The 16303-nt window shown below is 39.4% G+C and overlaps 1 protein-coding gene across 1 annotated transcript in view; it reads right to left on the bottom strand.

The window, feature by feature from the left end:
* The window catches only part of POU6F2 (POU class 6 homeobox 2), a 492326-nt gene that overhangs the window by 383076 nt on the left and 92947 nt on the right, over positions 1-16303 (bottom strand). Inside the window, exon 2 of the mRNA XM_061166383.1 lies at positions 2853-3024. Coding sequence (XP_061022366.1) covers positions 2853-3024 — 172 coding nt within the window. The remainder of the gene's footprint in view (positions 1-2852; positions 3025-16303) is intronic.

Below are 16303 nucleotides of genomic sequence, written 5' to 3' on the forward strand. Positions count from 1 at the left end.
TCCACAAAAGTAAGCAGATCATAAGACAAAAAAACTGTCTTAATCTTCTCCTTTCATTCCAGAAGCTTGGTTTTAAAAAATACAAGGAACATGCTATAAATGAAGCATGGTTTGAGAGAATAAGTTAGAAAATCATTGTTTAGAGATAAACCTGGACACTCTCAGTTATTTAGTAAGAATGCAATTCTCCATTACCAAGAGAAGAGTATAATCATAATCATATATTAAAAATGAGAAACTTGAACATACTCAGGTCAAATAATAATCGTCCATTAAATCAGTATCAGTTAAGTGTTGCCAAAGTTGTGAAAAATTCTGAGAGAGTTATACTAAAAAGTTTTAGCCAGTTAAATAAACTGGAATTCCTAATGCTAAGTCCCAATAATATTTAAAGGTGACGGCAGAACAGACCTAGTAGCTAAGGAAACCTGCAAGAACATTGAGATAATAAATGGCAAGATTATTGTTAAATGAAATGGACAGGATAAATATTCAATTTAATTTTCCATCTATCAGAATTTCACAGTAAAATCAGTTTGGAAAAAAAGGCATCCCTCTGGGGTGCTTTCTAGTCTGTCTCATATTTTCTTCAGTTTTTTTCTTAAGTTTTCAAAACTGCTCATCTACTGGTTTCTACTTTATCTAATAGAAACTGGAAAATATTCACATTGTGTTTAAAAAGCACTCTAGAGATCAAATAAAATTAAGTGAATAAACAAGATATATTAGATATAAGATGTAGATTTTGCAGGGTTCTCAGCCACAGACTCAGAAGGTGAGCATTCCAAAAAGTAAAGACGAGTATCATCTAAAACCTACTAAGATTTTCAAACTTCACTATGATTCTTCAGTTTACTCCATAAAGATTCCACTTAAAGAATATATTTTCAAAGAAATTTTCATTCAAATTTCTTTGATCGCCCACCCACCTTGGATTTTTTTTTAAAGCTTATTTCTCTCCACACCACGCCAATCAGTAAAAGGTGACATAACAAATCTATGACAATTTTCAACACTGGAAAATCTAAAAAAATGTTGAGAAGTCAAAGTAACTGCTTTACTTGGAAAAAAAAACAATTTGGGGTTTCAAGTCAAAGTCTACAAAGAGCATTTACTTTTAAAAAACACACGCAAAGTTGAAGAACACATAATTCATTATCTGCAATTATGTTGAATTCATAATTGATTATATTTTAAAAGTCAAACTGCTTGGTATTAGTATATTCAACATCAAAGAGCCTGGAGCCCGACTTTGGCCTTCCTGTAATTTACAATTTTATCTGCCTTCTCTCACTAACCCCTTGAAATGAAATGAGTATTTTAGGACATAACTCTTCCTACACAGATAAAAACTTAGACTACAACAAAATATTTCTTGAGAGTGAAAATGCTAAAACCTTAATGCCTAGGTATGGAAAATTTATGTCAGAGATGAAACTGCTGCTTTTCCAAGAAAGGGTCATAGGACCAAATTTCTTGTAACTGGCATCTATTATACTCTTAAGTATAAAACAGCATTTTACCAACAGAAAATCTGATACAGAAAGTTTCTCTGCAACACTCCTCTAATGTTGAATTGAGTGAGTATTTAAAATCAGGTGAAAGCTCGTCTTTTGAAGCTGGCCTGAAGTTGCCAAACTATCTAAGGTGCTTTCTTTCTGTAGTTTTGCATTTTTCAGCTTATCTTTTTAATTGAATTAATAACTTTCTTAAAAAAGCAGTCTATACCATGATGCTGTGTTTCTTGAAAATTCAGGCACTTGACTGTTTTTTAACTTGTTCTCTGCCTGATCTATCTATCTATATATATATATACATATCTCAGGTTAGTATATATAAGTATGAACAGGTTAGTATGTGTTATATATGTGCATATATAATATATATTCAGTGTCATAAGTATATAAACACTTGGAAATAATTAAAAGCAAGTGTTTCAGGAGCAAGTGTTCTGAAAACCTAATGTCACTCTATCCCATGAAGTGCTTCTCCAGCAGAGACATCTATCACCATCCATCACTCAGTCACACACCTCAACACAGCCTGGTCCCCTTTCTGATTAGAGATCACAGTTGCTTGAGTTGGCTTACAGAGTGTCATCTGTTTGAATGACAGATGTCTTTGCTGGAGTGGCACTCTGCTTGTTCTTGTTTTGTTTATGAAACAAAGATTTCTAGAAAGGATCTGGGCTGCCTCCACATTTAGGACGAGGCTGTAAACATCTGTTAAACGGGAATGGCTGAGAGGAGGGATGCCATGGACCTATTTTCTTTCCTCATCACGCTTGAAAAAGAAGAGACGTTCATTCTAATTGTGATTACAAAATGTTATGTCTTTGAGCCATACCAGGAGCCACCTTTTACCTGCAGAGAATGACCAGTATTGATATTTTTTCAGTTCCCCTCTTTGGTCTTTTGACTACAGATAATAACTCTTTACTCTCCTTCCCCTTAACAAAAGGCGGCGAAGCAACCCGAAACCGAGTCGATATTTATTCAATAAACGTTAACCAATTCTCACAATGGAACTGATTTCCTGATGATGATTTTCATCTTCTTTTTTTTTTCCCCAGTGATTTCTAGCCTGGGGACGCTAGCAACATCTGACCAGTCCAGAGGGTCAGGAGGAAGTTGCTGGTCGGAAAAAGTTTGGAGGACACCCTGCCAGCCAGCCTGGCATCAGCTGGGGTGGCTCAGCCCCCTCCAAGATGCCAAGCTCCTCTTTGGTACTTAGAAGAAAATTGAATGAACAACAGGGGGAGGGAAAAAAAAAAAAAAGAGGAGGGGTGGGGGTGTGGATGGCTTTTCCGGACACCATGGTAGGAGTGAAATGAAATACCTAGACAGACTTACCGAAGAGCTTGCTGGGAGTGTCCTCGCTGTCATTTGATTCCACGGGCGCAAGCAGGGGCTCATTCAGCTCGCTGTCTGAAGTAGCAGCCTTGTCCTCACCTCTCAACTCCGCATTCATTTCACTCCGCACTGACAGCAAGGGCTTACTGACTTGTCCAGCTATCATTGGATCCTAGGATGGGGGAAAAGAGTGCAGGGGAGGAAAAAAGTGGCCGCTTGAGTGTGTGCGAGTCCTTGCCTCCCTCTCCTCTTCTCTCTCTCTTGCACACACACACACTCCCTCTCTCCCCTCTCTCTTATCTCTGACTGCTCCCGCTGTTATTGCTGGCTGCAGTCAAGTGAAGAGCTATTACAGATCCGAGTTCTCCATTCCTCCCCACCCTATTAAAGCTCAACTAGCATGAGAGAGATGCAGGAGGCTTCCGAGAGGGGGAAAAAAAAAAGGAAAGGAAAAACTTCTTTGAAAGCAACCTAACCAACACAGCTTTAATTGTGGGATGTGCTTTTGTGCGAATGTTTTTACACCTTGTGCTGTCTTGAATGCAGGAAGAGGGTGGGGGGAAAAGTGCGGGGTTTGTACTTCGGCAACAGACTCAAAGGAAGGAGCACCCTAGGGAGGACCCATGGGCTATTTTAGGAAGCCCTCTCCCTGGGGAAGAAGCAATTAAACCCTATCCCGAGAGCAGAAAAAAAGAGACAGGGAGAAAAGAGTCTTCCAAAGGCTTTCAATGGAATGAAAGAGATTTCTTATGTAAATTCTAGCAGTACCTTTAGAAGTTGACTTGGCTGGTCCCAGATTTGGGACTGCAGCTGACCCCCAAATCAAATGAACATTTGAAAGCAAACAACAAAAGAGATGAAAATTGGTTTACAGTTTTTGAAAGGAATTGGAAAAAAAATACTTACAAACTCTGTTCAACAATTCGGATACCTAGAACACCCTATGCCCAGAGCATTAAAGAAAGAGAAAACAAAAATCACCTCCGAAAAGGCAAACTTGACCCCCCACTATTTTAAAACTGCTTTATCTTCAGCTCATTAGGAGGGCATTTTAGGTTCAGCAATATTTTCCAAGGGAAGCCTTTTATTCCACTTGCTAACTAAGACGCATGATACTGTGGTGGCACCGATATCGGAGGCAGAAAAGCCAGAAGTGCCCCTTTTGCGTTATCTGGGAGCTATTTATTGCCAAGTTCATGCCTAAATGGTTCCTGAGCAGGAAACAGGTGACCAGTGCCAGAGCAGGTGGGGCCACACGCTCCCTGTCCCATCATTACATTGGTTGCGGTTTGCCTGTGGTTATTTTTTTTTTAATGTATTCATGCCTGAAAAGTGAATTTGATATGACACATGATAATCTATGAAAATGTTAATCAATACAAATAGTTTAAGCTGTCATCAAATGCACTTCTTTAGTCAATACTCATACCACAGAAAACAATGTCACTGTCACCAGGGCTTAATTTGCACAGCACTTAAATATTGGACTCTGTGCATCAATGCACTTCTTCTTCAAATACTGTAGGTAAACACATTTTCTCCCTATTTAAGGCAGAAGCACTCAGCACGCATTTAGCTGAGCTGAATCCTCCCTTTTGAATACCTTGATAGGTCCACTGGAGGGCAAAATTAATACTTAATTGAATCTCACAGTCATCAAAATAATCAATACTTTTTTATTATTTATTCTTTACAGTCTGTTGACTGTTTCAAACCTCTGAGGGAATGGTGGAAAGGATTCATGGCTTTGAAACACTGTCATTTAACAAGGTAATTTTCAGTGGGGCATTAGGGGTTGTGAAACATATAATAAAACAAAAATGGTGGCTTATAATAGGAAGAAAGAAAAGAATTATATTTCTGCCATCTAACAAAACAGGATAAATAAAAAAGCAAGTGCAGAGAGAGGGAGAAAGGAGGGGGACAAGGGAAGCGAGGAAGACTGGCTTTTGAAGGGTTTTATCATATCAAGAGCAGAGCCGAGCTTTCATAATGCTGACATTTCTCATCCTGACAATCCTAAACAAGTGGAAAGGATGAGATCGCAGATATCATCTTTCATCACATTCCCCAGCTTAAGAACCAACATGACAGCTTCTCTCCCCTTTACACTGTTAATTACTAAATAAAATACTACTCTCTGTCAGCATCAGATTATTGCAGATAGCGACCACAAACATTCCTCCATTGTCTTCCCCCTCGAAAACGGTGAGACCTACCTTGAACTCTTTAGAGAATAAATTAAGCTTGTCTCACTGTATTGTAAATATTTGAAATGTAATCAATGTCATCAATGCGGTCGATGCACAGTATTGTCAGCCTAAATTTGCTGGTGATAGATTAGCATTTCATTTGCTGTGTTTGGAGGCAGAGGTTTGGAGCACTTGAAAATGGGGGGCAACGGGGGGCGTAGAATGGGACAGGCAGAGGGGAAAGGAGACACAATTTTCTCCAAATTTCCCCCAATTTCTTTCCTGTGTAGCTAAGAAAGAACACGTGTTTGGATTCTTCTGATTCAGTGAGTAGGGAAGGGTAAGGCAGGAAAGGGAACGTTGCCTTACCTCGTAGCTCCACATGAAGGAGAGTGTCCAGGTTTAAATTCTAGGACATTCATTTTACTTTATGAAACATTGAATCCTCAGTCTCTCTGATCCAAAGAAGGGGATGTGACTCATTTGAGACATTCAGTCTCTGTGGCCACACTGCTCATTTGAGCATTTTTGAAGATGGTGTTAAAAGAAAACTTGGGTTGAGAATGACATTCACTACCCTCGTGATAAGCCAAACATGGTTATTTATGTATCAGTGAGTATCTGGGCAGACTTCAGAAAAGAATATTCTATTCCTGCTTTATTTGTGAATGGTCAAACTGAATCCTGAATGCCATAGAGGAGCTGAAATGCAGCTGCTAAGTTCAAGTGCACTTAAATCTTTAAGATGTTTCAGTCTAGCTGATGTGTGCAAAACATGTCCTGGCAGATGGTGTATATTCCTGACCATTAGCTCCTCTTCTTTAAATTACTTTTATGTACCTCATCCATGGCTAGGTTTCCAACTAGTGTCTCAGTGACTTGAGCTTCCAAAATTCAGGAGTTTGTCATTCATTTACTCATTTGATTTTTCATGTTACAAAATCCTTTACCTTTTCCATGATGCAGCTGTAGCCCACGTATATATGTGCTTGACATGGTTAAACAGCAAACCCCCAGCGAGGTAGAGAGCAGGCAGCTTTTAATCACAGCTGCAGCCACTGGGGGGTCCATTTGAAAATGTGTCACAAGCGGTAACCACAGAGTACAGTCTTATACGGGATGGGGGGGGGGCAGGGGGGCGGGGGTTTGGTTACCTCTTTCAAGTAGCACTTGACTTGGAAGTTGTTTTTTCCCTGCCCAAAGAGACAGCAGTGTATAAAATACTTTCTGCCAAAGAAAGGACAGGATTTCCAACATGACCAACCTGGGTACGTGTACAACTTCCACATGTACAAGGATCTCTGAAGCAGCAGATAGGAAGAGAAAGAACTACTGCAAGCCAAAAAGCAGTGGGTGAAGACTTCTTACTTGAAAATTTGAAACTGTCACAATTAGAGTTGTAGAAGTTGGGATTTCTCTGCAGTTCGTTCATCGGTCCTAATTAAAGAAAGGGACTGGTCCAAGATGGAGCTAATACCTCTCAAGTATGAGCAAGAACAGGACATGCATATGCCAATATAGGGCACTCAAAAGGGTCATAAGAGACCCAAAAGCCAGACAGTAAAAAAAAGAAGAAATGAGAGATTCAGTTTCCATTAACAAAATGTCAACAAAAATTTTCACCATGTCCTACAATGAAAGGATTGCAGTCAACAACAGAACCACAAATAATTATTTAAATCTCCTTTGGGTATTGTTAAAGAAATAAAAATAGATCACATGTATTGACTGCCTTTACCAAATAGGCAACTTAGCTATATTTAATGTCACTCAAAGTATGCAAGGTATTTACTTCATTTCAGGGATGAAGGGCTGAGACGCAGAGAAGTTAGGTGACTTATCTCAAAGCCACACAGCTAATAAGGCAAACCTGTATTTTGAACCCTAGGAAATTTATTTCCAAAAATCAGCATTTTTTATACAGCACCCTCTACTGGGTGAAAAAAACCGAGGCTCATGGGCTAGGTAATCCACGGTGTTTTCCAGAACATCAATTATGGACCAGGAAAGGCTTTAAATCCTGGATAACTGATTTCCACAGCATGCTGTGTATATGTCTTATTTGCTTCAGTCCCTAGAAACAAAACACCTCTCTCTCTGATGCTGCCTGAGTACAATCCGTGGGGTGACAGAGTGTGGTATGCGGGGACATCAGACAGTGTCACACTCTACATAAACTCAGCAATCACTTAAATATTTCGCCCTCGGTTTTCTCATCTGGAAAATGAAGGTGTCGAAATAAAACAGTATTTTCCAAAGTGCATTCCACAAAACACTTGTCCTAAAAAAGACTCTACAATAAAGGAGTTTTGCAATCATACACACGTGGAAAATACACCAGAAAATTCTAGTAGGAAAGAAACCAATTCAACTCTGACTAAGCTAGCATTTCCCCAAATTCTCTGACCATGGAAGACCTTTTCCTTATAATCTTCATTATATTATCTTAACGTACCTAGTGCTTCTTGAAACATTTTAGAATGTGCCTGCTTTGATTACAGCTAATGTAAATTATAGTTCTAATTTTTAACCATTCTATAATAATAAGCTAGAAGGCTTCAGCAAGTACATAATTGTTCCAGTGCTTCTCATACTCTTTCACCCAATTAATATTCCTTACAGTTGATTCACATACAATTATACACAGCTTAGTATATACTAACTGTAAATACTCTCTTCATATGCTAATTTCTGATACCCTTCAATTTTTAAAAAAGGATGTCCCCATGTATTTCTGTCATAAAACCTTTATGTGAAGAGCAGATATAGGGCACTGTGAAAAGGGAAGATTCAACTTGGACTTTTTCCAGGCTGTTAAAAACAATACCAAATAAACAAAGATATAATTCAGCTAAGGCTTCAGTAACTTAACCAACAGAGTTTTTGTAAGCATAATCATTCTCATTTTATAGTCAGAGAAAACTAAAGATAGTGAGATTATTAACTCAGCAAAGCATCCGTGTCCAGTGGCAGCCACGCGTTGGAAATACCCTCGCCCCTCTAAACTGAGCTTGAACTCAGTCCAGCATATTTTTATGTACACACAAACCAACTATGAGGCAGGCAATCAGAACAGCTTTGAGGAAAATGTAAATTAGATAGGCAGGCAGGCTTCAAAAATCCAAGGAAACAATTCATTTGGTCACAAAGTGCCTGAGTAGGGCAAAATTATACTCAACAGATCTATTTCTAGAACTCAATAGAAAAATTACATCCATTATAAAGAAAAAGAACTATATTGGATTTCTCTTCCCCCACCCCTTAAAATGCCATGTTTCAATTTAGGAAACAGTAGAAACAAATTACCTACAGCCAATTTAAGATGCAAAGACAGCATCATATTTTGTATTTAATTTCCCCTACTGTGAAGAAGTAAAAATCAAAATCACAAATGCATGAAGAGGAAGAAAGCAGACCTTAGTGGGTTTGGGGAGAAGGAAACTTCAAGTGTGGATTTTGTTACCTTAGTCATAAAAAGAATTTTGTTTTTCTCTTTCTTTAACCAATTACCAAGTATTAAAAAGGTTAATGAAGTTAGTCCTCAGTATGAAATTTAATGCCCTAAAGAATGTTTTCCCCCCAAAGTTACAAAGTTTCTAATTTAATATTTTACCATTCAATACTTCTTCCTTCTAGCAATACATTTTAAGAAGACATTCTATTTGACTTGTGAATATAAGACCATAGTTCATTTTTATGTTTTTCCTTTATATAGTATCTATATATCCATATCTATGTACCTATATCTAACATACATATAGTTGAAAATTCTGAAAGTTGATGAAGACCACAAGACAATAAAAATACCATAAATTTGCCCACCACTGATTATGTTATTTTAAATGTCACTTCCTAGACTGCAAACAAAAACTGTTTTTGAGAAAAACAGGAAATCCCACATTTTTAGCAAATACTCAACAGACAAAATTTGCATTACAGTAAATTTGATTATAAAGCTCAAACATGTATACACCCTCAGTAAAATCACCCCACAGTAGATTTTCACAGCCACACATCAATCCCAAGCTAGGTTGCCTTCTTCAACCTGATACTCCCAAACTGTTATTTCTTTCCTGTCTCTCCACTTTTAGTTAATCCTACCCCATAATAAAGAAGATGAATGTTTTATGAAAATTAAGCACGGTATTCAAAACATAAAAAGGATGCTGGACTTTGGGAGTAAAGTACTCAGGAAACTTCAGGACACTTCATGGATGTCCCCTGATTTAGCGTCTACATGACTGGCATGAATCACTGTCTCTTCCTTCTTGGATTCTAGGCCAACATGGCTTTATATATCTCAAGGAAAAAATATGAGACCTGAGCAAGGTCATCTACAGATAGTGGCATAGGAATATGTTTTGAAAGGTAGAAAGTGTTACACAGAAAGACCCTTTTTCGCCACACCTCTTCCCTCGTTAAGGCATCCAGTGAACTGTGGGTTACTTTTCTCTCCATATCTTCAATTAGACCAGGAGGGTTAACTGTAGTGGATGCTGCGATATGCTACACAGATCCTTGTTTCAGGACCAAGGCACTCATTTCCCAGCTGCCAGAGATGCTGGCCAAGGATGTCCTTCCCAGGAGCCACCTTGCCGAAATGGAGCTTCTTCCAAGGTCATGCCCCTTCCTTAGGGGCAGCCTAGATTCTGCCTTATGGCCTTCAAAGGCCAGACTTATTCTCTGCCCCTGTAACAGAAAAGGTTTTCAGACCCCTGAGGTCAACTCTGAGTTTGGTCAGTTGCCTTAATTGATATTCATGATCCAGAGCTGGTATTTAATCAGAAAGTCCCCACTCCAGGCTTGGCCACCACAATCCCACAGCTATCTCAATTCACTGTCCACCACTCCTTCAACCTACCTTTTGTTAATTAGTACAAAGCTAGTGGCGGTAATGGAATTCCAGCTAAGCCATTTCAAATCCTAAATGACAATGCTGTTAAAGTGCTGTACTCAATATGCCAGCAAGTTTGGAAAACTCAGCAGTGGTCACAGGACTGGAAAATGTCAGTTTTCATTCCAATCCCAAAGAAAGGCAATGCCAAAGAATGTTCAAACTACCACACAATTGCACTCTTCTCACACACTAGCAAAATAATGCTCAAAATTCTCCAACCTAGGCTTCAACAGTACGTGAACTGAGAACTTCCAGATGTTCAAGGTGGATTGATAAAGGGCAGAGGAACCAGAGATCAAATTGCCAACATCCATTGGATCACAGAAAAAGCAAAAGAATTCCAGAAAAATATCTACTTCTGCTTCATTGATTACACTAAAGCCTTTGACTGTGTGGATCACAACAAACTGTGGAAAATTCTTCAAGAGATTGGAATACCAGACTACCTTACCTGCCTCCTCGGAAATCTGTATGCAGGTCAAGAAGCAACAGTTAGAACCAGACATGGAACAATGGACTGGTTCCAAATTGGGAAAGGAGTACATCAAGGCTGTATATTGTCACCGTGCTTATTTCACTTATAATCAGAGTACATCATGTGAAATGCCAGGCTGGATGAAGCACAAGCTTGAATCAAAATTGCTGGGAAAAATATCAGTAACCTCAGACATGCAGATGATATCATACTTATATCAGAAAGCAAAGAGGAACTAAAGAGCCTCTTGATGAAGGTGAAAGAGGATGGTGAAAAAGCTGGCTTAAAATTCAACATTCAAAAAACTAAGATCATGGCATCTGGTCCCATCAATTCATGGCAAATAGATGGGGAGACAGTGGAAACAGTGACAGACTTTATGTTTTGGGGCTCCAAAATCACTGCAGATGGTGATTGCAGCCATGAAATTAAAAGACACTTGCTCTTTGGAAGAAAAGCTATCGCCAACCTAGACAGCATATCAAAAAGCAGAGACATTACTTTACCAACAAATGTCTGTCTAGTCAAAGCTATGGTTTTTCCAGTAGTCATGTATGGATGTGAGTGTTGGACTATAAAGAAAGCTGAGCACCAAAGAAATGATGCTTTTGAACTGTGGTGTTGGAGAAGACTCTTAAGATTCCCTCGGACTGCAAGGAGATCCAACCAGTCCATCCTAAAGGAAATCAGTCCTGAATATTTATTGGAAGGACTGATGCTGAAGCTGAAGCTCCAGTATTTTGGCCACCTAACACAAAGAACTGACTCATTGGAAAAGACACTGATGCTTGGAAAGACTGAAGGCAGGAGGATAAGGGGATGACATGGTTGGATGGCATCACCGACTCAATGGACATGAGTTTGAGTAGGCTCTGGGGAGTTGGTGATGGACAGGGAAGCCTGGCTTGCTACAGTCCTTGGGATCTCAGAGAGTTGGACATGACTGAGCAACTAACTGAACTGATAGTGATTTTGAGTGAAATTGTTGATCAGCATGAATGGAGGTTAGAATGGAGTTCTCATTTGGTTAAATTAGTCATATTCGAGATATATGTTTTGGCTAAAATATTTTGGAGACATTTCCCATCCTTGCAGGGAACCAGAGAATATTAAGAATCCAGCAAGTCCTGTCACCTATACTCTTGGGGCTAGTGGCCTAAGGTTTGATACTCAAACTGTCGCATGTCCAGTCTTTGGGTCAGAGGGTTCTAGTTGCCTAATGTTGGCCATGAGGGAAACTCATCCTGCTTCTAGAATCTTGCCATATCTGCTTTAATGAACTTTCCATACCAGGAGTACACTGTTCACCTAAAATGACAAAGAACTACGACTTTATCAAGCTTGCAGACAGGTTGAACAAACTATTTGGGGATGATTAAAAATTTGGGAGCTAATAATAATATTGGGATATATTTAATAAATATATTATGTATGGCAGCTTTGGTCTCAGAACTTGTTTTCATTGTAACCAGGTAACGATGCTTTGGGGATGAAGCAAGGTCTCTCCTACATCAAATCATTACTGACTGCAACCATCCACCAAAAAGAGCCCACTAATTATGCACATGAAATCTATCTCAGGCCATTGTAACATAACCCATTACATTGGGTGATGACCCACAGTATCTTAGAGGGCAAGTAAGGTCATTTACAGAGTGGAAAATAGTCCAGAACTCATTTTCAAAAAATGGCCCAGGAAACTTACAATTTGTTGCCTCCACCAATCCCCAATATTTTATCTAGGGGCTAGTTACTTAGGATGAATGCCCAGAATCATTTGGAAGGATAAAATAAAATTGCAAATTATCTGATTTGCTGTGGTGTCAGAGGATGATATTTTATTTCATACATACAGGCAGAGTTTAAGGGTCTTGTCTTTTTGTTGAAGTTTGTGGAACTTCAGCTAAGTGTTCAATCTCCTCCTTCCCTCTCACTTGCTATCAGAGTTTCTATCTTCCTCCATATTCAACCATGAGTGCCACATCCTCATAACTATGCTTATTGTCTAGAGACAACTCCAATTAAAAATCAGAGCATCAGACACAAGTGTATTTAAACACAAACAAGCAAAACAGCCCATCAATGTAGGATGAAATAACAACATCATAATCAGTTGTCTGCTAGTTCTGGACTTCTGCAAAGCATCTAGTATGCAGATAGACATAGTTCATCTAGCTCATCACCTTGAACCTCCATAGTTCCTTTGCTCCCAAGAGGTTAAAATGACTGTATGGGTGATGCTTCATGTATACTTATCTAGGAAGAAAGGGAGACACTGATATTGACAACCTAATAGCACCATCAATTCAATTTCCTGCTGCCTTTGTGAAAAAGCATCAATAAGAGTTCAATCCAGGCTCATCTCGATCTGGTCTTTTAGTAATGGGGTTATACAGCAGTATCGACATTGCATACACATACCCTATATTCATACATTCTTTATAATCTGATGGCTTCAACTAGGTATCAGAATTTAATCAAAACAACACAGCTTAAAAAGGACTTGCATTTAGAGATTTGAATGTACAGGAGTTACAAAGAAAAAACATGTTATCTCTATGCCACAAAACTTAATTTCTAGCATCTTAAAAATTTTAAGAGGCACTTTATACTTTTTGCAAATGTGGATGATATAGATGATTCACGGAATGGAAAGACTTGGTCTCTAGTTTCAGAGTTTTCAAACTGAGCATTGATCTCAGAAACCCTAACGTTTTTAGGGAGGTACCTCTAGGACCTCAAAGGAGGCAGGGGAGGACCAGAGTGCCTGCTCCCAGTTTTTAACACCATTTTGGTTTCTCTCATCTATTCTGTATGGAGTCTTCAGTGTACTTGAAGAAAGGGTTTCACAAGTTTGCCCATGTTACATATTTGCAATGCATCACAGATGCAATAAAATCTTGACAGTTTTTCGGTTGGTTAATCACTTACTTTTCCTAAAGACTTAAGCGATAGACTCTACAGCTGAGATGTTTGAATCCTTTGCAGACAGACCTGTCTCAGAATCCCTAGTACCATGTCTGATGCAAAAAAAGCCTCTCCAAAAATGTGTTGTGATTGATTGATGGATGGAGGAAGGAACGAAAGAAAGAAGGGAGGGAGGAAGGAAAGTTAAGAGTAAGAATTGTTCTGGATTGATATTTTTAATATTTTAAACATATGTCTAATCATGTCTGAAATTACACAATATGAAACTAAGGCCTCGCTTTGTCAGCAAAGGTCCATCTAGTCAAAGCTATGGTTTTTCCAGTAGTCTTACATGGATGTGAGATTTGGACCATAAAGAAGGGTGAGTGCCAAAGAATTGATGCTTTTTAACTGTGGTGTTGGAAAAAACTCTTGAGAGTCCCTTGGACTGTAAGGAGATCCAACCGGTCAATCCTAAAGGAAATCAATTCTGAATATCCATTAGAAGGACTGATGCTGAAGCTGAAGCTCCAATACTTTGGCCATCTGATGCAAAGAGCTGACTCATTAGAAAAGACCTGATGCTGGAAAAGATTGAAGGCAGAAGGAGAAGGGGACGACAGAGGATAAGATGGTTGGATGGCATCACCAACTCAATGGGCATGAGTTTGAGCAAGCTCCAGGAGATGGTGAAGGACAGGGAAGCCTGGTGTGCTGCAATCCATGGGTTCACAAAGAGTCAGACACGAATGAGTGACTGAACAATGACAAAGGTCTCACTTGACTATCTTATCTGTCTGGCATTGAACATATGTACACACTGACCCATATTCTACTTCCAGAAATGTGGGTTTGGTTTTATGTGATTCTATTACTTTGTTTACCATAAGATAAGAATGGAGGAATTTAATAGTAATGCTTGAAGAAGAAAAGGAAGTCCTTTTTTTCTCCTTAGGACTGAGGCTGACTGAAAGCAAAGCTACCTCTGGTCCAGGGGATAAACTTGGCCAAGCAAAGGCATCAACACTGGACTCAGGTGGTCCCAGATGAGGGCCTGGCTGGCCTACCATGGGCCTCAGCCTCATAGCTCTGTCCATGCCTCTCATTTAGTCTAGAAGATGCTCCCTCTGATGCTGCTCCTACACAATTCCCTCTCCTTCCCAGTTACCCCATGATCATTCAGGAGCAGTATCATCAAACACACAGCATATTAGAAATATTTTATTACAAATGTTCTGACTCTATCATTTTTATCAGCAGCAAATATTCCAAGAAATGAATGAAATGAGTAATCCATTCAATATGTGGACACATCTAATTCTGTCTTTCCATTCTGAGTAGCCAGAGACAGACAGTGGAGGAGAAAAATTTTTATTCAGAAAGTATCGAGTTCCTTATAGTTTCAAATTTCCATAAATAAATAGAAAAATCCATTCTGCCCCCTGCTGTCAGACTAACATTCCTAAAAATCCAGTTTGAAACCTGAAGTTTTCGCAGTACCTTCTAAGTTGGGCCCAAATCTTACTTAACATGCCAGACCCTCCCTCTCCGACCGGGTCTAGCTTTTCTCTGGCTGAGTACAGCTAGGCAATGTATGGCCATAGAAAGCGCTATTCACATTTTTGTAAAGATTTGTAAACATACTAAGATGATTTTCTGGCAGGTATCAGTAAAGTGTCCTGGACTGTCTGGTCTAATTTTTTTAAAAATATTTATCTATTTAATTATTTGTTTGGCTACACCAGGTCTTAGTTATGGCATGTGGGATCTTTTGACCAGGGATGGATTTTGGGTCCCCTGCCCTGGGAGCGCATAGTCTTAGCCACTGGACCACCAGGGAATGGGCACAGAGATGCCTTCCCTTTGGTCTACATAGGCCTCCTGTAGGCAGCCTCACCAGGATCTTGTACATCCCTACGCCCCAGTGCTAGGAGGAGAACTTGGGCACTGGAGAAAGAGAGCCCGTGTTAGAGTCTAGGGCAAGGACCTTTCTACCCTCTCTGAGCCTCAGTTTCCTGAGAGGAAATGGGAGTAATTAACAGTATATGTCTCATGGGATAGCTTTGCAGATTAAATAAATAATTCACAAAGAATACTTACAACAGGCGAAGTGCACACGAGTCATAAGAGAGATATGTACTGCTCGAGGTCTATGACTCTCCTAACAAAGTATGAATATGTGAGCATTTTGTCTTGGAAGAGTTCCTTAACCTTCATCTCATTTTCAAAAGGACTCATGATCTACCACCTCATCTCCTCTGCCCCTTCACCTACCAAAAAAATCAGTAAGTAATCATTGCTGAGGGGTAAGGGTCTGTCATTGCATCTTCCTACTCCAAATTTTAGGATGGTGTCTGGCATTTCATAAGCCCTCACTAAATATCCATTGATTTTATTTGAAAAACAAAAATAAGAATCAACATCTATAAATAATGGGAGAAAGACCACAAATTTGATTTTTAAAAACCAAGTTACTTTGATGTCTTTTTGAGAAGAAATTTGCTTTATAAATTCTCAGATCTTATTATTTTAAGAATGGTCAGGGGGTTGTTAAGTTCTGCAGAACTGTATCCCTGAATTGTAACAGTATCTGGTTTTTAATTTTCCAAGATTCATGTAGTCAGGTTCTCTTGAAGAAGCCATTCTCTCTCTGTTCAAAAGGCCATTGTCTAATTGATTTCACTAATAGGTGTTTTCCTTTCCTCTCCTCTCAGAATGCAATAACCTGGCTGGACTAATAACATGGTTTTGCTGCCTTGCTACTTCCTGTCCTTCCTAGCAATTCAGACAGCTTTTTCTCAGCCACTCTAGCTCCTGTGGAGTTTGCCTCTCCTTTTCTGCCTTGGGTCGGTACAAGGCTGGGCCTCACCCCAGCTGCTCCCCTTCCCTCCCTCTCCTGTAATCCACTCTCCTTTAATATTCCAAGGGTGACCCTTGACTGTCCTTTGAATGCCGCTCCAATTCAAAAGGCTTCTGAGCT

The sequence above is a fragment of the Dama dama genome, chromosome 18, assembly GCF_033118175.1.
Source record: "Dama dama isolate Ldn47 chromosome 18, ASM3311817v1, whole genome shotgun sequence".
NCBI classification, from domain to species: Eukaryota; Metazoa; Chordata; class Mammalia; order Artiodactyla; family Cervidae; genus Dama; species Dama dama.